Source organism: Microcebus murinus, chromosome 13 (assembly GCF_040939455.1).
Source record: "Microcebus murinus isolate Inina chromosome 13, M.murinus_Inina_mat1.0, whole genome shotgun sequence".
Classification (NCBI taxonomy): Eukaryota; Metazoa; Chordata; class Mammalia; order Primates; family Cheirogaleidae; genus Microcebus; species Microcebus murinus.
This window is the reverse complement of record NC_134116.1, coordinates 56,503,508-56,526,047: the sequence shown is the minus strand read 5'-3', so window position 1 is coordinate 56,526,047 and position 22,540 is coordinate 56,503,508. Positions and strand designations below refer to the sequence as shown.

At 42.5% G+C, this 22,540-nt stretch overlaps 1 protein-coding gene across 1 annotated transcript; it reads left to right on the top strand.

The window, feature by feature from the left end:
- Nucleotides 1-1,561: 1,561 nt before the first annotated feature.
- OLFM4 (olfactomedin 4) lies at nucleotides 1,562-22,473 on the top strand. The gene is made up of 5 exons (XM_076009408.1): nucleotides 1,562-1,778; nucleotides 6,847-6,999; nucleotides 13,610-13,822; nucleotides 14,828-14,984; nucleotides 21,629-22,473. The coding sequence occupies exons 1-5, from the start codon at nucleotides 1,617-1,619 to the stop codon at nucleotides 22,429-22,431; spliced, it is 1,488 nt and encodes a 495-aa protein (XP_075865523.1). The 5' UTR covers nucleotides 1,562-1,616; the 3' UTR covers nucleotides 22,432-22,473.
- The last annotated feature ends 67 nt before the right edge of the window (nucleotides 22,474-22,540 follow it).

The window sequence follows — 22,540 nt, the reverse complement described above, 5'->3', positions numbered from 1 at the left end:
CTCCTCTAACTGCCCCGAATCCCCACATCCACATGAAATGGGCATGACTGGCCTGAGAAAACACACTTGAGTGGCTCAACAGGTAGTTTCAATGTGGAGGGTGGGGAAGGCAGCAATGACAGCCTGGGTGGCCCAGGCAATGTAGACCCTAAAGCTGGGGAGACTGGTCTAGGCAGGGGGCAGTCAGGGGCAGTTCAGGGCAGCCCCAGTGTGCCTTGGCTGCACCTAAGAGACACAGACTTGCCTGCCTTCCCCTCCTTATGTTCTCCTTTCTCCACTCTCTATTCCTCCATTTGCATTTTTGCTACCCCTGCCTGGCTGTGTCCCCACGAGTATCCGAGTAGACCTGAATAGCACACCAAGGGTTTAAGACTCTGTTTCTCACATCAGCACCGTGTTTATTCTGAGAGTTTGCGTGGCGCTCCCGGGGTGGGGTGGGGATGGCGTGGGAGACGTGGGACTTCTTTCCCTGTTTTGAACCCGACAATCTGACAAACTGATCCAGGCTTTAGGAAATTCAACAAAAAACGAAGAAGCTGACATTTGTATAGCTCTTCAAAGCTTCTAAGCAAATTCCCATATAATATTTCCTTTACTTCTAACCATTTAGGAATTGTTACAACCCTAGCAGGGCTCGGTGACATGTGGAAGGCCATGGACTCGAGTGACAGAGCTGGGTTTTACTCTTTGGGCCAATACTTTTTCCACTCCACGTGGAGGAAAGTGGAGGTCATGAAGGTGTGTGAACCGTTGGAGATGGGAGAAGGGATCCTGATGCCCAGGGTCGGGGAGCTGGGTGGGGGAGCTGCATCCTATGTTTTAGTTTTATGAAGAATAAACCCTGAGATCCTGAGTGCCTGGCCCGCTCACATGAGAGTCCGGAGCAAGGGAGGGCAGACAGAGTCTGCTGGACAGAGAAACTGCTCCTGGGGTCTACAGCAGCACCCTGGCCCGGGAAAGCCGGCACTAGGTCATCTGAGGGCCCTCAGTTTGTCTGGGTTCTTTCTCTCCCCTACAACAAGCAGACCGTGGCGAGTGCTCGATAATGCAGAATACCGTCTGGTTTTGCAGGTCTCTCTTTCACAGTGGGGCTGTTGGTCTAGCAGCAGCCACTGCAAGGCACAAGTGGGAGGGAAGCTGCAGACACTCCCAGGGGACACCCATGGTCTCTACTGTGAGTTTCCTAGCTTTCTCTGGAAAGTAGCATTCAGCAATGTGGGGGAGAACAACTAGAGGCAGATTCTAGGCTAAGGACTGAAGGCTGCTTTTCCCCACTGGCGCCTCCAAACTCTGTCTCATCCACAAGGACTATTTTGATCCCCCCTCTTTCAAGGAAGTACCAAGTTGGAAACCAGTCACTGGGCTTCCAAAAGCACATTTGAGTTAATATTTGGCAGGACATATCTGGAGCCAGGGGCAGCTCACAGAGCCGGGCTCAGGAACAAGGCGTGGGCAGTGACTCAGGTTCCTGGGTGCTCTGACCCTCCTGGGTGGGTCACACGTTCCCTGGCCACTTCCTCTTTCCCCACGCCCTGGCCGTGGGGAAATCCCTGCCGGGCACTATAAGAAGCCCCTGGGCTCCTTGCAGAGCCAGCGGCTCCCGCCCAGAGGACAAGATGAGGCTGGGCCACCACTGTCTTCTAGCCCTTCTGCTCTTCCTGGGCCAGGCTGCAGGGGACTCGGAGGATTTGGTCCCAACCCCTGGCTACAGCCCCTCCGTGAACTCTGAGTACAGCTCCAGCCCCACGTCCTTGGCCAGCGAATCGTCCCCATCCCAGGTGAGGAGACCCCAGAGTCCCAGTGAGCTGTGTTCATTCCCTTCCTCTCGCTTTTTGGGGACCTGAATACAATTTCACAGATGGCTAGACCTGGGCACGCTATAAGATTTACGACTTCTTTCGTTAAATATAGGTGCCCTGGAAATGAATTAAAACCTAGGTGAAATAATTAAATTGTGAGCAAGGGAGACAACCTCTCATTTCTCCAGCTGGGGAGCTTTTGAGAAAGAATCTATGCCTTAAAGAAGTTCTCAAACCTGGCTGCATGTTAGAATAGGTGGTGAGGGGTACTCTGAAAGTACAGATTTATGAGTTCTGTACTTTAAAAAAAACCATCTTGCATAGATGTTTAAAAATCAGATTAATTCTTTTTAAAGATTTTAAATTATTATGGGTATATAATAGTTGTATATATTTATGGGGTGCATGTGATGTTTTGATACAGGCAGATAATGTGCAACAATAACCAAATCAGGGTAACCAGGGTATCCATCACCTCATGCATTTATCAGTTCGTTACGTAAAAATCAGATATTTTAAAAAACCTCTTCCCAGGTGATTCTAATCTGCAGCCTGGAATAGGAACTCTTGGGGAAGGGGCCCTGCTACTACTAGCAGGTCCAGGAAAGTTTGTCCAGTTGATTTGCTGCCCAGCAGGGACCCTGCGGTGCTGAACAGTGGCCCTCAAGGGAGTGAGAGAGAGCCGTGATGCTCTAGTTGGAGCCCTGACAGTTTCTCTTGGCCTAGTTTGTAAAGGAGATGGGTGTCAGAAATAAGGGGAGGACTTATTGGTCTTTAGGAAAGTGAACATTTCCCCAGGGGAGTGTTAACTCTTTTCAATCTTCTTTATAGGGAATTGTTAGGGCCATTTTCAGCTCTAAACAACAGCAACAACAAACAAAACCAAAAAGTCATGCATTACAAAGGGACCAGTCCAGCCAGGCTGAGTACACAGAAGGCATAATGAGCCCAGTCCTTGGCTGATGTCCTCTTCCCATCGCCTTTAAAGCAGTGGGAATAGGCTTGGAGAGAGTGAGAGGTTGGGCGGCAAGAAGCAGTTACGCACTTCACGAACCCTGGGCCTTTCTGCCGGAAGTCCGCTCTGCAAAACCTCCTGGGCTATCCTTGCTAAGGCATGACTTGGGATGGGGAAGTCTTAACATCTTAATCCCGTACTTCTAGAATCTTTACTCACAGGTCAGGTAGCTGCTTACCTGAGCATGTCTGAATAGAAGGGTGAATGGGAAAAAGGAAAGAAAAGGCTTTGGTTTGTTTTCATTTTCACCATCAAGAATATATATATATATATACAATAAAAATTTGGTGATTAACAAATGTTTTCGATAGGGCCTAGATAGAAACAGGGGCAATGATATTTACTGTGTGTCTAATAAATGCCAGGACTAAGTTAAGTACAGAATATATATTATTTAACCCTAAGACATAGGGAAAATTAATGGTCCCATTTTAGAGATGTGAAAACTAAGGCTTAGCAAGATAAACTCATTGGGTTAAAGTCACTAAGCTAGCAAGTTATATAGCTCAAAATTAATCTATTCATTGTCATCACTATCTCTCTATATGCAGATTTCTTTATTTCCAGGGAGTAGAGATGAAAATTGCTTATTTTTAAGAGGAGAAAGTTTTGAGAACCATGAATATGCACAAGGATTCTTTGTAGCCAGAAATCAGATGCATAATTATTCCATGATACTAAATGATTTCTGAGGATGATCAGAATTGGTTAGCATTTTTATTTTTTGGAGTGAGGTTAACAATAATAATTTATTATGAAGCTTCATCACAGTCAGAAACCAGCATTTGGGTAAGATCATCAGCTGAAATAATATAAATTAATATAACAGTCAAGAAATAGACAAATCCAAAATGCCTATTGTCTGGTAAAGAGACAAACATCTAAAAGTAGATAAGAAATGGTAGTTAAATTGTACTTAGATTTTAATTTCCTTCCTAGTTTACTTATCTCCCTCTGGTGAGTCAGTTATCACAACTCCAACTTTTTCTTTTTTTAATAGCAGACTAGGAGTCAATTCTGCTATAAACCTAATTTTCCAGGGCTGGTTGTCAGCTTGATGAGCTCTTTGGAAAGTGGTGGAAAAACCCTTTTATAACTGTCATTGAGCAAGTTCCAAACGTATCATTTTCCGTACTTTGAAAATGTGGAGTACCATTATTTTATGCCTTGAATCTTTGCCGGCACTTAGACTTGGCTGCTAATTAGAGCCAATTGTAACCTTAAATCACAAATGTGAGCAGCTCCTTCTGCTGTAAGCCCTCAGAACATGCTCCATGCCTCAGATATCACTCTCCAAAGGAGGGGCTGCTGTAGGGTTCTCAGTTCCCAGATGAGGAAAAGGCTCAAAGCTCCGCTCCGCCTGGCAACTGGCATAGTCGAAACCATAGCGAGTCGCATGCTTTTGTCATCAGGCTACTGGGCTGGTTGAAAAAACCAGTAGGGTCTTCGTAATGGTGGTGGGCCTGAGTCCTGGGCAGCAAGTGGGTCTTAACCCATCTCCCTAATGCCAGAGGCTGGCATACTATAGACATCAGCGAATGTTAATTGAATATATGCTGCATGAGAACCTGCCCATACCGGGTGTCTGGTGGGACCTGCAGGGTGCCATTTGCCCTCCACAAGTGGGATCACATATCCTTCCAAAGGCCAGGGGACATGCACTAGTCTGCGTCCTGTCCCCCACGTTATATTCACGTGGAGCTTGAGCATTCACCGCAGAGAGAGACTTATCACCATTAGCTTCATTGTCTTTGAATGCGAGGAGCAGAAATATCTCTAATGGGAGACACTGATCAAACTTATGGACCATTTTGATGTCAGCTGAGCATGCCGGGCTGATGATAAGCAGGATGGAAGCCGGGGAGTCCACAGCGTTGACACAGAATGTTCAATAGAAACGGATGGAATGGCTGTCAGTAGGGCTCATAATTATTTGCCTGTCTTTCAGGTGAACTTCAAGACTAAAAGTTGTTAGACAGTGGTTCCTAGTTGATTGTCTAGAGGCTGCTTGATGTTATCTACTCTTTCTTGAGTTGGCAGAGCTTTTTAGAGAACTCTGAGAATGGTCCAACCCTGTCTTGTGCAGCTAATTAACCTCCTCTTGTCAAAAATGAAATGCAAGATTTTTTTTCTGGACAGTTATTATACTAAACTATTTCTTCAAAAGTCCATGATAAGTTGGTCCTTCCCGTAAAAGCCTTGGCATGCTTGGGCAGGAGGCTTTCTATCTTTAGAGAAAGAAATATAGCTGGTTTCAGGGGAAGCTGGGCTCTCCAACAGGCTCCTAGTATATCTGTCCAGTCTTTGTTCATCCCTGGCAAAGACCCTTCCCCTATCCAATCCCACACCCCGTACCCCTATGTTCAGCATAAACCTGCTTGTCTCCCTTCTGTACTCCCCAATTCTTGCAGGTGTGCGGATGTGATTGGAAAAGAAAATTAAGACCAATGTCAGGAATTTTGACTGTATACATATAGAGACTTCTGGATGCACACATATATATTTTTCTTTCTGCTCATCTTAAAGAAGCTTAGGTTAAAAAACCAACTTAGTTGTGGAAGCCTTGATTGGCTGAGAGATCACTAATAAAATGGGTCTTGATTATAGCAGTGTCTAGGCCCAGCAAGTTCAAGAGTCATGCAGCTTGGTAGACATTAAATGCACAGAACGCACAACCTCAGCTGCAGCCAACTGACCTGAACTTTGAGAGGCATGGCCTGAGTCTCTTCAAATTCTGAAAACCATTGCTCTCTCCTTAGCAGTTTCATAAAAAGTCCCTTCAGGCTGATATTCCACAGGTAAGCTTTGGGTTGGTCTTCAGATGAGATCATTAAAAGGCACAGCCAGTCAGCTGCCAAGAGTCACTCTGAAAGGCGATAGTAGTAATAAAAAAATGTTAATCGTGCCGGGATCCCCTTGGGGAAGTTCAAAGGGGACAAAAGAAAAATAGGATCTTTCCAGCCTGTCATTTAAAAATATGCAGCAGCACCAAAGTGTGATCCTGAATATCTTAAAGAAACATCAAATATTTTAAAATGACTTTTCTGCAAGTGGCAAGCTGGCAAATTTTATTTAAAAAATTTTGCACAAAATGTTCAAACATACACACTGTTCAGGTTTTAACAAATGGCTGGTTTGTTTGCATTTTGAAGGATGTTAATTATACAATTTCCCATGTGAAGAGAGCATGTGAATTTGCACTGTACGTTTTCACTGTAGCCTCATCCTTGACTGTTTTCTCATTCCGACTGGGAGGAAGAGGATTGGGGTTGGGGTGAAGGTAAAGAAAATAAAATGAATGATAGAAAGAAAGAGAAAGTGGCACCTACTGATCACCTGCCCTGTGCCGGGGACTTGACTCACATTACTGAGGACAACTCTGTGAAGCAGTTGATCTCTGTCTTACAGATGTGGGAGAGACTTAAGAAGGTTTTGCATCTAGTGAGAGCTAGAATTAAAATTCAAACTTGGAACTCTCATTGCTTCTTTTTTTATGTATTATAGATCTATAACATTTATTTTATTTTCCTTTTTAATTTTTTCCAGCATATTATGGGGGTACAAATGTTAAGGTTACATATATTTCCCTTGCCCACCTTCCCCCTCAAGTCAGAGCTTCAAGCGTGTCCATCCCCCAGTTGGTGCACATTGCAATTATTAAGTATGTATATACCCATCCCCTCCCCCCCCCACCTGCCTGACACCCAATAGATGTTATTCCTATATAACTTGCATAGAGACAGTAATAATTTCCTTCAGGACTCCTCAAGAATGGAGAATCTTCCTTGTGGTAAAGGCTGCTGACCTGGTGGTTTAGTCCAGCAGGTGGAAAGGTGGCTGAATGCTATGTGTGGTCACCACCTGTGAAAACATCACAGTTTTAGCTTGTTTCTATGATTCTATTCATTTATGTATCGGACTCCATTTGCTTGCCTTTAAGTATTCTTTTGAAAGACCAATTTCTGTCTTTCCAGTTGCCAAAAAGCTCTGTCTTCAGCCTATTACTGACGTTCAACTTCTTATTATTTACAGCCACTTCCCAATTTCACCGGCTCCGTGGATGAGCGTGGGACCTGCCAGTGCTCCATTTTCCTGCCAGATACCACCTTTCCCGTGGACAGAGTGGAGCGCTTGGAATCCACAGCTCACACTCTTTCCCAGAAGTTTGAGAAAGAGCTTTCTAAAGTAAGCATTTTCCTTTCCAGCAATAATTTGATAAGAACAAACAAACAAAACAAACCTTTTCTTAACTTAGGATTTTATGAGCCACCACTCTTCACAGTATCAAAGACAGCACATTTGTATCCTATGGAAGTTTTAGCATTTATTTTATAGTACACCTACGGAATTCTTTATAGCAGGGAAAATGAGAGCACAGGGAGAAAATGGGGTCAAGATTACTCATGCCGGGGATAAAAACTCACTGGAGTATTGTGGTACTCATGCAGTTGGGAGGAGGCCTTGAGCTCTTCCTGCAAACCCCAACCTGCAGTTTTTTATTTCATTTTGTTGTTTTTTTTTTTTTCTTCCTTTTGGTCTATATCTTCCCTGCAGCTTTGCTTTCTTTTCTTTCCTCTCTTCTATGCTCTTTAGTTCTAGCTCTTTAGTTCTGTCTCCCTTCTCTTTCACCTTTTCTTCTATTCCTGTTCCACTCCATTCTGGATTCCTTCCATTTCTTACTCCTGTGGCTTCAAGGGGAACAGATTTCTTTACCTTTATGAAACTCATTTTTCCATCCCTCTTCCACCCCTTCTAAGCTCTCTTTCCCTTTCCTTTTTAATTCTTTTATTTTGGACTCTTTTTGGTCTTCTCTTACATCTCTTTTAGACGATGCTTTCTCCTTCTCTTTTTCCTCTTCCTACTCTTCCACTCCCCCCAAACCTCCTTCCTCTTATCCTCCTTTCCTCTCTCTCTCTTTCCTTTTTCCCCCTCCTCTTTAATTAGTATAATTTGCTCTTTTCCTTCCCTCTCTCCCTCTCTTTCTTGGTGATTATCCTCTATTGTCTCAGCAGGAACATTACATTAAATGTGTCCAACATTAGACCAAAATTGAAGGCTTCCCTGGGAATTTGAATCAAGACTAATAGGTTTCTCAGCCTTGGTAAAAACTCTGGCTGGAACCCTCTGATTACTGCTTTTCTCCAGCCAGAGGGAATGATCCTAAAGGGTTTGCCCTTCTCTGAGCTGGCCGGGGCAAGAATGTGACTTGGCATTCCAGTTTTGACCCCTTCCACCTTTTTAGCCAAGTTAAAAAGCAATTAGAAAAGGCTCCCATTTTCTGCATAGGTGAAGTCCAACCTAGGCTATAATCACATTATACATTATTTAGTACAACTCCATTAATTTACAAGGAGCTCTGGCTTTCCTACAAGATTCAAAATAAATTTTCCTGAGAAATTTGAGCTAAGCCACCTCAACATTCAACATAGTTATCCTTTAAGAGAAAAATTATAGTGAGGCTGAGACCCTACTTTCAACCTGAATTGGTAGATAAATATTCTAAGTTTAAATAAGTGCCCAGGAAAATGTGTTTGACTACTCCAGGAACCTAGCTTCTTAAGAAATAAAATGTCCTTGAATTAATCAGCAGAAAAGGCACAGCGCTAAATTATAAATTCTAACATTAATATTCATAGCCTTATTCCAGCATAATCAAGTACAGATAAGAAGTTATGCATAAAAACATAACAAGTAGAGGAAAATCCTAGGTAAAGATCTTTTCAGTTAGAGTCATTTGCTTTGAAATAGTGGAAGCTTCTGATTTGCATGTCGCCTTTGCTAACAGCAGTGTGAAGGGCAGTTTGAAACCTCATGCTGCTCCAGGGAGAGTGTGTGGCTTGCCAGGTTTGTGAATATGGGACATTTCATTCTGATCCTGCAAGGGGGCAGGTAGCATCTGCTTTGTTAATAATTGGCAGAGAAGAAGTGCAGAGTAGGTGGGAAAAGTTTTAGTTCTGAAAGTGTCAGTAGCTGGTCCTAAAAAAATTTGTGATTGACGCCTAAGAAGAAAATGGACTTGCCAGCTGAGATTTATATAATCGATCTGGTGTGACAGGTGATAATAACAACAGTAATAGTAGCAGCTTTTGTTTGTGGGTTTCCAAATGCTTCCAGTTGTATTCTCCTCTCAAGCATCCCTTTAAGGCAGATGGGCCGGGTAGTTCCCTTCCCATTTTAGGGATGGAAAAACTGAGGTTCATAAAAGTAAAGGGTCTTGCTCAAGAGCATTCCTCTCTTGGCTGGTTAAGCCAGTTTGGGAATTTTAGTCTTCGGCATCAATCCAGGTCTCTTTCCTTTTGGTTATACTGTTATCATCTTCCTGGGCAGACTCAAGAAGAGATGCAGTAGGTCAGTAATGCCTTCAAACCCAAAGTTATCTCTTTAGCTGAAGGCTTTTGAATTTCCAGGTGAATTATTATAGCTGTTCCTAGGTTGCCTTGGAAATCATCATTTATCTGGGGGCCTGGGAGAATGCCTATTTAGGGCAGGCCAGTAGCAAAGGTTTTTGACTGTCTTACATTGATTCATTATCTGCCAGTACACACAGAAGACAGGGAGCTGCCTCTGCATAAGATGCCGAGAGTATTTTATACTTTTCTGTTGTTTATGATATGTCCTCTTGTGACTACACTTAGGAAGGGGACGGCACAAAAGGCAGCTGAGGATTTTCTCTTTCTCTGGAGGCTTTTGGTCTTTGGGGCAAGTTATTTAATATGTCGCTTTTGCTAATAGATTTTCATGCATGAGAAAATTGAGGTAGCCTGGGAGACATTAAAGCAACCCATAAATAAACAACATTGATTGAGCAATGTTTTGTGCAGTGAAATATAGTAAATTAAAAGGTCAGACTGAAAAACACTGAAATCAGTGTTTATTAATTTCTGTAATTTATAGGGTCTCCATTTTCTATGTACATTATCTCTAATGTTTGCAATAATCTTAGAAGCCCAATATCATTACCCATAGTTTACAGAAAACTAAAGCTTAGAGAAATTAAGTGATTGGCCTACTAAGTACTGAAGTCAGATTAGAGCCCAGGTGGTCAAGCTCCGAAGTACTTTATATGTTATATTTATCTAAAAAGATATATTGAAAATAATAATACTTTGCAAAGTAAATTTACTTATTTCAAATAACTGGGCCATAGTTGTGATCACAAGTTTTGAGAGACTGGCAGAAACATGAACCAGACTAATTCTTTAGCTTAATAGCTAGTTGCACTACATTCTTTTTTATTACAAGATGGGATTTATTATAAGAAGCAATAACAACCACTGCAAAACAACCCCCCAAACAAACTTTATTCTATATCAATAACATAGTAAGTGCATACACAGAAAATAAAATGGAAGCTCTGAATGTTAGACTGGTGGTTTAAAAGCAAATATAGATGAACCTTCTAACTCTCAAACCTGTAGTCACGAGGAGCTTCAAGGTAAAGATGTCATACAGGCATGTGTCCCTCAGGGCTAGACCCATATTCTTGCTAGAATGTTTAGCAGTGTTCCTGGCCTCTACAAGCAGGTAGCACCTACCCACCCCCAAGATGTGACAAACTAAAATGTCTCTAGACATTGCTGAATATTCCCTGGTGATAAAATCACCACCCGACTCCCACCTTCCACTTAGAACTACTACTGTAGATCTAAATACAGTCATGCATAACTTAAAGGCCAAGGTGGGGGGCATTCTGAGAAATGCATTGTTAGCTAATTCTGTCACTGTGAGCATTACAGTTCATAGTGTACTTACACACACATAGATGGGTACCACATACCTAGGTTCTATGGTATAGCCCATTGCTCCCAGGCTACAAATCTGTACAGCATGTGACTGTACTGAATACTGCAGGCAATTGTTACACAGTGGTAAGTATTTGTGTATCTCTATATATTTAAACATAGAAAGGTACACTAAAAATATGGTATTATAATCTTGTGGGACCACTGTAGTGTATATGGTCTGTCATTGATTAAAATGTCATTTTGTGGTTAGGTGCGGTGGCTAATGCCTATAATCCTAGCACTATGGGAAGCCGAGGTGGGAGGATCACTTGAGCTGAGGAGTTCAAGACCGGCCTGAGCAAGAGCAAGATCCCATCTCACTAAAAATAGAAACAATTAGCCTGGTGTGGTGGCGAGCGCCTGTCATCCTCGCTACTGGGGAGGCTGAGGCAGAAGGTTTGCTTGAGCCCAGGAGTTTGAGGTTGCTGTGAGCTAGGCTGATGTCAGAGCACTCTAGCCTGGGCGACAGAGCGAGACCCTGTCTCAAAAAAAAAAAGAAAAAAAAAAAAAAGAAAAAGAAAAAGGTCATTTTGTGGTGAATGGCTGCATTTTCTAGAAGAAGAGAAATGCACTAAGTGCTAGACACGTCCCTGGGCAAGCAGGGCTGCCTCTACTGAGACCACACCTCCCAGGAAGAGCTGGCATGTTCTCAGAACTGTCACACCAACTCAATGACACCGATCCAAGCATGGGAAAGGTTTATACTAATAATTTGCTTAAACTAGTAAAGCTCACACTGTGAAGTCTTTCTGGCCCATCCTCAAATTCTTTCCCACCTTCTGTAACCCATGGATGATTCCAGTTTTCCTGAATAACACCAGTGAGCTTCCTTGAAATGTCAGCTGAAAGAACGTCAACAATTTTTCCCAAACAGATCTTTAAGGACTCTTCATCTGGGGGCTGAACTAGGGTAGGCACACCACACATGCTCGCAGGTTGCAAACTCCAGATTATGCTTTGGTTTTCTCTGAGAATCTGGGAGAGCCACATTCTATTTAGCAAGCATGACAGTTGAATCACTCATTTTTGTAGAACAACAGCTGCGATGTGCCACCAAAAATGTTCCAGGAAAGCTGAGGGTGTTTCATTTGTTCCAAGAGCTGGCAAAGCCAAATGCCAACAAGCATATTCATTTCTCAGACTTCCATTTCTGCAATGGATTGGCACTTTATTTATTTATTTTTATCATAGGCGAAGTTTTATGCCCGATTTTTTAGAAATTGAAACCTGGCCACCTTCTAGCTATGTGTACTCTTGAGGGGGACTTGTTAGGTTTTATATATAGTCGGCTCTCCATCTCCTTCAGTTCTGCCTCTGTGGATTCAATCAACCTCACACTCAAAATGTTCATAAAAAAAGCCCAATAAAGATGATACAACAATAAAAAATACTAATTAAAAAAATACAGTCTAACAGCTATTTGCATGGAATTTACATTGTATTAGGCATCATAAGTGATCTAGAAACCATCTAATGTGTATGGGAGGATATGTCTAGGTTATATACAAGGACCACGCCATTTTATATCCGGGGACTTGAGCATCTGTGGATTTTGGTATCCATGGCGGGGGAGGGGTGTTCCTGGAAACAGTCCCCCTTGGATACTGAGGGGCGACTGCGTATTTATTTTAACTCTCCTATCCACCAAAATGCCACTGGCCCCATCAGCCTCCAAGTGATGGTACATCTGATGGCAGTGAGCATCGGTTGCCTGAGGAGATACACTAGCAGTGCCAAGGGCTGTATTTTCAACTTTCATTAAAATCCTCTCTGCCTGAAGCCCTAGCCCTTTAGGTCTGTGGCCTATGAGTCTACTCTAATTTGCACAGTGGGGTTAAGTAGAAGGGCTAAAATGACAGAAGTTAGGGCTGCCTTTGGTATTAGAAGGATTAGAGACCAACATCTGGCTCTGAATTCATCCAGGCACGGTGGATCAGCTACTTGACATTAATGTAGTTTGGGGCAAAGTATCACTTATGTTCGAATTTTTAAAAAGAATGTAAAACCAGAAACTTTTAATGAGCAGGTCCTTAAAAAAGCCATGACATTTCCTTTAGAGATCAGACACAGAAAAAAAAAAAAAAACCCACCAACTGTGTTTATTAAAATATCCATTTGGAGATTCCAATTATACACTAAACCACCAAGGGGATTTTTGGAAGTATTTTAACTTAATGATCAGACATTCAAATATATGCAACAAATGTGTAATTTAAAGGTCTGATTGCAATAATCAGTTCTTGGAATAAATGTGGGCGCACTTAATGAAATGTGCACTTCACAGTGCACACACACTCACATATTGTGTAGTGGGTTGGATCTTTATGCCACTTGTAAAAGGTAGAGGGGCTCAAAACTCATTGTACATGGTGATCAAAGAAGGAATTCTAATTAGTGCCTTTCTCCCTCTTCTAGAAAATGCTTAGATTTAGAGCGGTGGTTCTAAATGGAGGGAGAGTGGTGGCGGTGGTGGTGATTCTGTCCCCAGGAAACATTTAGCAATGTCCAGAGACGTTTTGGGTTGTCACAACTGGGTTGGGATTTTCATCTAGAGGCCAGGGGTGCTGGTTAGTATCCTACAATCCACAGCACAGCCCCACAAGAAATATCAATTCCTCCCCAAATGCCAGTATTGGTGAGGCTGAGAAACCCTCATGTAGGGTACGTGCATTGAGGGTGGAGGGACAGCAAGAGACTCTGATTCAAACCAGTTTAGTTTGGGGAGCTAATGTCTTCAAACATTAAAATACAGATTAAAATACACCTGCAAATGGTGATTCTGAAGACAGTTTATTCTTAGTAAGTGCAAAATCCACGTCCCCCCAATTATAGTAACAAGTTCTTTTTAACTTGTATTTGGATAGATTTTTAAAAATCTAGTTAAATATATTTTTGATCCGTCTCTTTACAAAACACAATGATTGTCAGGAATCAAATAGTCCTCAAGGACTGGAGGAAACCAGTGTGATATCACTCTGGGAACTGACTTGAGCTTTTTGATCCCTTTTCAGGTGAAGGAATATGTCCGGTTAGTCAGTGTGTATGAAAACAAACTCTTCAACCTAGCTGCCCGAATCGAGGTCATGGAGAAGGATACTGTTTCTTACACTGAACTGGACTTTGCGCTGATCAAGTTGGAAGTGAAGGAGATGGAGAAATTGATCACTCAACTGAAGGGCAGTTTTATTGGAAGCTCAGAAATTGTTAACCAGCTGGAAGTGGAGGTAAGGAGTGAACTCACTTCTTAGTATATTACTAATCAATTCTCTTCAGTGACCATAAGCAAGTGCTAGGACTGGGATATGAATCTCTCTCTCCCAACTGCTAATTCTCTACTCTCTCATGGCCACGTGGTGTATCCCATGTTCTGTTTTAGATGGATGCCTGTCTTTGAATAGTAAGTTAAGCACATTGGGGATATATTGACTTAGGGGCAGGTATTGGCTAAGGGTCAGAATTCTTACCCAGAACCAAATGGACTTTGAACTTCTCTGGAAAGGAGATGATGAGGTAACTTGAATTTGAAGAACTGTCCATGGCCAAGCTAGATGAGGTGTCCTCTCTGCTCTGAATTTATCCTCATGGGACTAGAAATCCACAATTTACCTGATTGCAAAAGGTCTGTTTGTCCTTTTGAATCACCATTTAATCCTTGATCCCTCTTGGAATCCTTCTCCATATACTGGCAACCCCTTTTAGGAAATTTCTTGTAAATGTGTTTTAGTGAAGCCTTTTAAGACCTGTGGATAAAGACCATCGCATTAATGTTATGGTTGGGTAATTTATATCAACAAGAATTTACTAGCACAGTCATGTCATGGGCTATAATAGAGAATTCTGGCTACATATTTTAGAATTTAAGTTTTCTCTGACTCTCACTATTCATTAGAAACTTAATTATAATCCAACATGAGTAAACACGAGTTTATAGGGGAAGGTTATTAGAAATGGACTTTAATGGACATTTGTGGATGCCTGGAATGAGCCTGCGCTCTATTATTAAAGCTGTTAAAATCTTTGCCATTTTCTTCTTGTCACACACATCTGCCCGAGATCTGACAGGCATTCACGCTAAACCATGAAATGTATTCTTCCAAATGAAACCATTCAGAAGGATCTCTGGTGTGTTCTCTTAGCAATGTTTCACTAAATGACGAATGCAGCCCTGGAATGTTTATGAAAGAAATCGCACAATAATATAAAGCCACTCTGAATTTTTATTTCCTTAGATAAGGAATATGACCCTCCTGGTAGAGAAGCTCGAGTCACTAGACAAAAACAATATCCTTGCCATTCGCCGAGAAATTGACGTGCTGAAGAAAAAGCTGAAGGAGTGTGAGGACCTCAAAGGTCAAGGGTCGCCTGCCGCCCCTCCTCCCTCTTCGGGTAAGTGCTCCATGTTTTTACCGCTTGAGCCAGGCCCACCCCCTCCCCGCCCCCATAAGGAGGTGTGAGTTCCGTGGAGAAGGGATTTTGGGCTGCAATGATGAAGCAAGAAGGATGGGATTCTTGCAGATCTGGGTTTTTACTCTTCCACGTTTAAAATCTCCTCCCCTCCACAAGGAGTTCTGCATACTCTCCTCTTCTGGGGCGGACAGAGGAAGAGCACACACAATGAGCTGATTTGAACAAAACCCACAAGTTACATGTATTCCCTTCACAGTTATTAATAGGGGAAAAAAAATAAAACCTCTATGGTGATGGAGGAGCTATGAGGGCCCTGGGGGAAGCCTCTGGAATGTATGTGTGGCACCCACTTTCCTGTGAATTATAAGCCCTAATTGGCTCACTTATCCGTTTGGTTGGGTTTATGCCCTGAAGACTCCTGCCTTCTCTTCTCTCCTTCCCGCTCTCTTTTCTCATCTTTAATTTTTCCTTTGTTCTTTCCTGAAATGCATGTTGAGCACCTGCTATATTGTGTGTCCTGGGATTCCCTAAGGATTGAAGGAATGGCCCCCACATCTCCAGGTTCTCGTGGGTGTGTCTTGCTGTCCCTCTGGGACCGAGAGTTCCTGGAGGTGAGGGATGCCTTGTCACGTTCTCATGAATCCTCCTTGGGCTTACGTACAGCACGGAGGTGGGTGACCTGCAAACATGCCCAGGATGGTGGCCGCAGAACGTAGGGTTGCAGAGCATACGTAGCTTTAGAATCCCAAAGACTTCCTGGCTATTCAGCTGAAGCAAAAAGATCCTTAATCTTCTCATTTGTAAAATGGGAGAATAATAGTACCTGCCTTGCGGGGTTGCTTTGGGATTGAACCGATGCTTGGAAAGCTCAGAGCCGTGTATTCGGCACTTATGTGCTGGCAATAGGTGTTATTAATAATGATGATAATTGAAGTGAAAACCTTGCTGTAAACAAAAGCAGTGCCAGATCCTTGGGCCCTGCAGTGCCCCCCTCCAGGTGGCCTAAAGGCAGCCTCTCAGCCGCAGCATTCAGCCCTGTCCTTTGCAGACATCAAAGTCATGGGGACCTTTTCTCTGCAGGTCCTGAGCATCTCAGCTTGAATGGGAACCATATCTTTTCATCAAATCCTACAGCCTTTTTATTATAATTAATTCTAACCCTCACTCCTGTTTCCTTTTAGACTTTGCCTTTCTGGATCCTTGATCATAGAGTCACTGTGCCTTTCTGGATCCTTGATCCTGGTTTCTTCAAAGCTTTAGTCAGATCTGGTCATAGGTAGAAACCTCTTGGTCTTGCTTAGGGGACTCTTTCCCTTCTCTCTGCAGTTAGGACTCTGTCCTAGTGTGACATACAGGGGAGGTTTAGAGCGAAGACCGCAGTCTGTCTGTCCTCTGTACTAAACTCAGACTACGTTTGGTCTGGGATCAGTGGTATAGACACGTGTAGGAAACGTGAACTGGATCAGCTGGGCCACAGGGGCTCATGGAGGCAGGAGAGGAAGTTGTGACAACTGATATATTTTTTTTCTGGCACAATTTTCTACATATCCCTTAGAATGAGGACATTGTAGAGCAAGAGGTAATTAAATTAACATTCAGGGCCATCTGACTTGGCCCCATGGTGTCTCTTAGGAGGGGACTCGGGTGGCCAGGATGCTGCTTTTCCTGAGGCCACACAGACAGTTCGTGACAGGGCTGAAGCTGCAATGCAAGGGTCTTCTCTCCTGGTCAGCTCCGATGGACCTACAGTGCTGGGTGGCCCCAAGGATGAGGGTAGGGAAGAAAACACTTGCTTAGCGTCTAGGGAGCAATGCAAGTGAGTCTGTTGGATTTTTGTTGTTGTTGTTGTTGTTAAATTGTTTTTTCCAGAACTTTCCCCTAGGCCCTCACACTTAGGCTTTTGTGATCCATCCCTGCTCAGCTGTGTTGTTTAAGCAAATTGGACCCAGATTTCCACTCACTTTCCCACAACCTTGGCTGTACCTGAATCCCTGCCAAGCCACCTGGCGCTCCGCCAGCTTTGTTCATATTATATTTATGATGTTTATATTAAACTGACTTTTGGTCATGTTTTTAAATCAATTTCTTTCACTTGCTCTCTTTCTGTTTGGATTGGTTGATAATGCAGAATTGGAAAATCCCCAGGCACCACAAAGTTGTGAGCCTGTGGAGACTTTAATTAAAGTTACTCACTATTATGGGACTTTAAAATCTGGCCTGTCTGCTTTTTTCACTGCAGAGTTGCACAGAACAAAAAAAAAAAGACGAATTTGCAAGTCTCAGCGCTAAAGTAATTCTGTGCTTTCTGGGCCCCCTCCCTTGCAGCTACAGTTTGCTAAGCCTGTGGTCAGCTTGAACTTAGAAAAAGAACATGTATTTCAGGTTGCATAAAATATGCTTTAGATTTGGTTTTTGCTACAAATAACTCCTTTTTCTGCTTCATTTCATAGAACTTCCTCATCTAAAATAATTGGCTTTCTACTCATTAACTATTTTTCCCCTTAAAACTTCAGTCTCTCTCTGTTTTCTTCCTCTGAATCTAACTGCCTGCATAGAGGCCAAATGTGACAGGAATGCTTGGGGGTTGATCACCGTTTTGCTTGCGGATGCTGGCAAGGCTCTGTGCTGGTACACAGTAGGCACTCAGTAAGTGGTTGGTGATTGAATGGGGTATGTAAGACATGGGGTGACCTGCTAAAATCCCAAGCCTGGAGAAGAGTAGAGTGTTGAGTAGCATATATCCAATGCTTCACAGTCAATTTAGTCTTAATCATTTTATAATTATGATCATTTTAATTGCCTAAGTCAATCATATTCTTCTCTTGGCTCAAACAAAGTTCAGTTGCCCAGGTGAGAGAGTGCATTAATAGATCCAAGATTAATTTTCCTCTGCAGGCATATAATTATTGGCTTTAAAAAAGTGCTACTAATCATGATACTTTTCAAAAGCCAAATTAGAATATTTTAAAGTCTCACAATTAGGGCTTCCTCATATCTTTTCAGAATACCATGACACTATATAATGAACTGCAGGATGAAGAGATTGCCAACCAAGGCTACCTTTGTGTAGGTTCCTCCTATCATGTCCTGTGCAGTGAAAAACAGGCCCTTTGAAAAATCAAATATGTAGCAGGGCAGGATGGAGGGCTAGTGTTTTACAAATAAGGTTAAGCTGAAGTTAGGTGATTTGATCAATCTTTCATTTTGTTATTCCACAAACATAATTTGGTACCATTGTGTGGCTGGCCCTGTTCTGGGTACGGGGGGGTTATCAGGATGGGTAAAGAAACCTCCAGAGGCCACTATCCAGGCAAGGAGACGGCCATGTAATCCTGCAGTTGTAACATGATGTCATTATAATGATGATAATTACCATGCATTGAGTTACATTTGCATGCCTTCTGTATATTCTTCCTAATGGTCCTGCAGAGCGGGTATTACTATTTTTCTTTTAACGTGAGGAAACCGAGGCTCAGAAGGTTAAGTAACTTGCTCAAGGATACACAGTAAGTACTGGAGTCAGGATTTGAACGGGGATCCATCTGGTGATATTTTCGCCACACCAGGCTGCCTTCCAATAGCCACTCGGACAGAGAGGTGCACCTGTGATTTCTGGAGGTACAAGGAAGTTCCAACAACTCTCCTACCTGACTACCACCAAACTATTTTTGTTTCTTTGCCTATGGAGTAGCTAAAAGGGTACTCTTTCTCGTGACAGTTCTGTGCTGTGTTCTCTTCCACCAGAAAATGCACAATGATTCATTGGTCTTTCAGAATTCTTGTATCAGGGCTGGGCAATGGGTTGTTGCCCAAGGGCCAGGGTAAAGGTGAGAAGGGAAGGGTGGGAGGGGGATGAAGTGTGTCTGAGACCTTGAAATGAAGGAAGGGGCTGGGAAGGGAGTGAGAGAAGGGAGAGTGGGGAGAAGCTCAGTGAAGATGGGGTGGGGGATGGGGGCCCTAAGGAGCAGTGGGCTGGCTGTGGATTTCAGTTTGCTGCCAGGAGTCGGGGAGGTCTGCCATAGCCTTTTCCCTGGTTTGCCACTGTTGTGGCCACATGTGTAGTATTGGCAACAATGCTTAGTTCTTGTCCCTATATCCACTTCCTTTCGACCCTAGCCAGTGCCCTATAAATGGCCGAAAGGGGACAGAGGGTAAAGGGAGGATAACAAATGAACAGGAGAGTGTTTAGGAGAGGTTGGGAGGTAAGGAATAGACATTTGAGCTTCATACAGTTTCAATATTTATAATGGGTTCAATTTTAATTTTCTGGTCAACTTATGAAATGATGGGCCATTATGGTTAATAATATATAATATTACTATATAATTATTAATATTAATAATGATCGTAATAATACTATTAGCATAATAGTAATAGTAGTAGTGATAGTAATTTTTGAGAAGTTTATTTTGGTTCCTTCATATCTAAAGATTTCTACGTCCAGGACAGAATAGTTTATCTTTAACCTCACGAAAATGCTTGAATAAGTTATATGCATCATAAATTTTCCTTAAATATTTTGTTGCTGTTGGTTTGGAATACTTCCTTTCCAGAAAGGCAAGATTCAAATGAAGCAAACCATCCCTTATGTCTTCTAATCTGAAGGGAAAAAAAAGTGACTTTCCTCAGAGTGACGTGTAGTTGAATAAATAAGTTTTTGGGAAGAAATTTTAGCTAGAAAATCCAGTTTGTAGCATATGGAAACTTGAACAGTTTTTGTTATCATTAAACTGAACACACCGCTAACTTCATTTTAATAATTCATGCATTGTTTCATAAACAAAAGCAAACAAGCATTCATCTGAGAGATCACTTTTAGTAGAAGAAATAATAATTTATAATTTTATTTATTATTTCTTTAGTGGAGAGCAGTCTCTTGGCTGAACACACGTTGCTTTTTTATTTATGAAATGGCACATACATTATTAAAATAAACCCGCGACTGTGTTCTGCTTAATGATATGCAAAATTATTTGAGGTTGGGTACAGAGTGGTTTCATTTCTCTACCTGTTGTATGGTTGGCTGGCTTTCTCACCAACTGTGGATTTATGAGAGCATTTAAGAAGCATGTATTTAATTCGGGGACCAAAAAGCCCCAGCAGATTGGAAAAATAAAACAGAATTTCTAGTAATGGTTTCACCTTTGAGCAGTCCTTGAGTGAGGAGGGTGGAGAGGGGAAGTGTTTAGCAAGAAAAGCAATGGGTCTTTCCACGCTGGACACAGCAGAGACTCAGAGACTAAGGCTTTGCCCCCCTTACCCCGCACGGTGCTAATCTCCGGCAACCCTTTGGAACTCTGCTTTCAGCTCCAGCTCACCTTCTGTGTCTTTATGGCTCTTTGATTCCTGCCAAGCATTTGATACCAGATCCAGCAGTTCACATTCTGCTCCTTCCTCATTTCATCTGCTCTGCTCTAAGCAGCAGCATAAAGGGGAAATGACCACAAATGGACTTGAAGTTGGATTTTCTTTGTTACCCAGTAAACTATCTCATCAGTTTTTGAAAGAGTATTTATTAAGACCCTAGAAAATGTGTGTTCACTCTCTGGATAGTTATTACAAAAATATTGGCAGAATTTTATTTTATCTTTTATAGCTCATAAACGCTTTGGGTTGGCGGATGTTTCGGAGGTAGTGCAATGTGAGGGGCCCGTTGCCCGGCCTGAGTCATTTACCCAAGTGGTTTCAGGGAATGCAGAGTCAATGGACCGGTGGATCTGGTCCCACTTGATTGTGCACATTGTGACAATGACAGTGTCAGAATGGGAAGGATGAAATACTTGCCTGTCATTCTAGGGCACTGCAGCATATGGCTTATGAACAGCAGGAGTCACCTCGTAACTCTGCAGCGGGACGTTCGCCACGGGATTTATGTGATGGGCTAAGCACTGGGCACAGGGCAGGCAGCGCTGCCCGAAAATAGCTTCATGGCTTCTCAGGCTAAAATCCCACCATAGCTCCCACCATCTTTCCGGATCTATAAAGTGCTATATTTAAAACCTCCTCTTCTGAGAATGGCTGACAGCAGGATTGGTACCTGGCGCGGATGTCCACTTGGGGTCCTAGGAAAGGGTAGAATGAGGGAGGACAAGCAGATGTGCCCAGGACAATCTTGTCCTTCAGCACAATTCTCCCTGGGGTTGACCCTGGTGAATAGCACCTGTGGGATGAATGGAAATAGGATAGGATTCTGAAATCATCTTGCTTTCTTGATTTTTCTATGAGAAAAATGTAACAAGGTAATATTTGCAAAATGCTTTCTGGTAGCAGAACATATATTAGATTCACCAAGTCCCTCTTTCCTCTCTCTGGGCCTTCACACTTTTTTTTTATATTAATTTTATTTTATTTTATCATATTTCAAACTTTTAAAAATATGATTCTCGGCAGTTTCACTACCCCCATTTTCCTGACGGCAAGCCCATCCATGGAAGCAGATGGCGGTTCTCCGTAGGGCTGACAGCGGAGGTTTTGGTTCTTCCCCGTGAGAACCGCTGTTGTCATTGAACCTTGACAGGAGAGAAAAATATATATGGATTCCTTTGGTTCTTAGGATATTAAACTGTTTGTATCCTGTCATTCATTTTCTCTAAGAAAGCCCTTTTATTTTCTCGTTTGTATAGGGAGCTGTGGTCATGGTGGTGTGGTGAACATCAGCAGACCGGCTGTGGTTCAACTCAACTGGAGAGGATTTTCTTACAAGTACGGTGCCTGGGGTCGGGATTACTCTCCCCAGCATCCAGGAGAAGGGCTGTATTGGGTGGCACCATTGAATACAGATGCGAGACAGCTGGAATATTATAGACTCCACAACACACTGGATGACTTGCTATTGTATGCAAATGCTCGACAAAATCGGATTACCTATGGCCAAGGTAGTGGTACAGCAGTTTACAAAAACAGCATGTATGTGAACTGGTACAACACCGGCAACATTGCCAAAATTAACCTGACCACCAACGTGGTTGCTGTGACTAAACCTCTCCCTAGTGCTGCTTATAATAACCGTTTTTCATATGCTAATGTTGCTTGGCAAGATATTGACTTGGCTGTGGATGAGAATGGGTTGTGGGTGATTTATTCAACTGAAGCCAGCACTGGTAACATGGTGATTAGCAAACTCAACGACAGCACACTTGAGGTGCTAGACACTTGGTATACCAAGCAGTATAAACCATCTGCTTCTAATGCCTTCATGGTGTGTGGGGTTCTCTATGCCACCCGTACTCTGAACACCAGAACAGAAGAGATATTTTACTACTATGACACAAACACAGGGAAAGAGGGCAAGCTAGACATTATAATACAAAAGATGCAAGAAAACGTGCAGAGCATTAATTACCACCCATTTGACCATAAACTTTATGTCTATAACGATGGTTACCTTCTGAATTATGATCTGATCTTCCAGAAGTTAGCTGTTTAGGTGTAAGAGTGAAAGAGAAATAAAATGTTTGTTGGAAAAAATAGTCTTCTCTCCTTATTTAGATATCTGCAGGGAAATCTAAAAGTGTGTTTGTTTAGTAGCAATATTT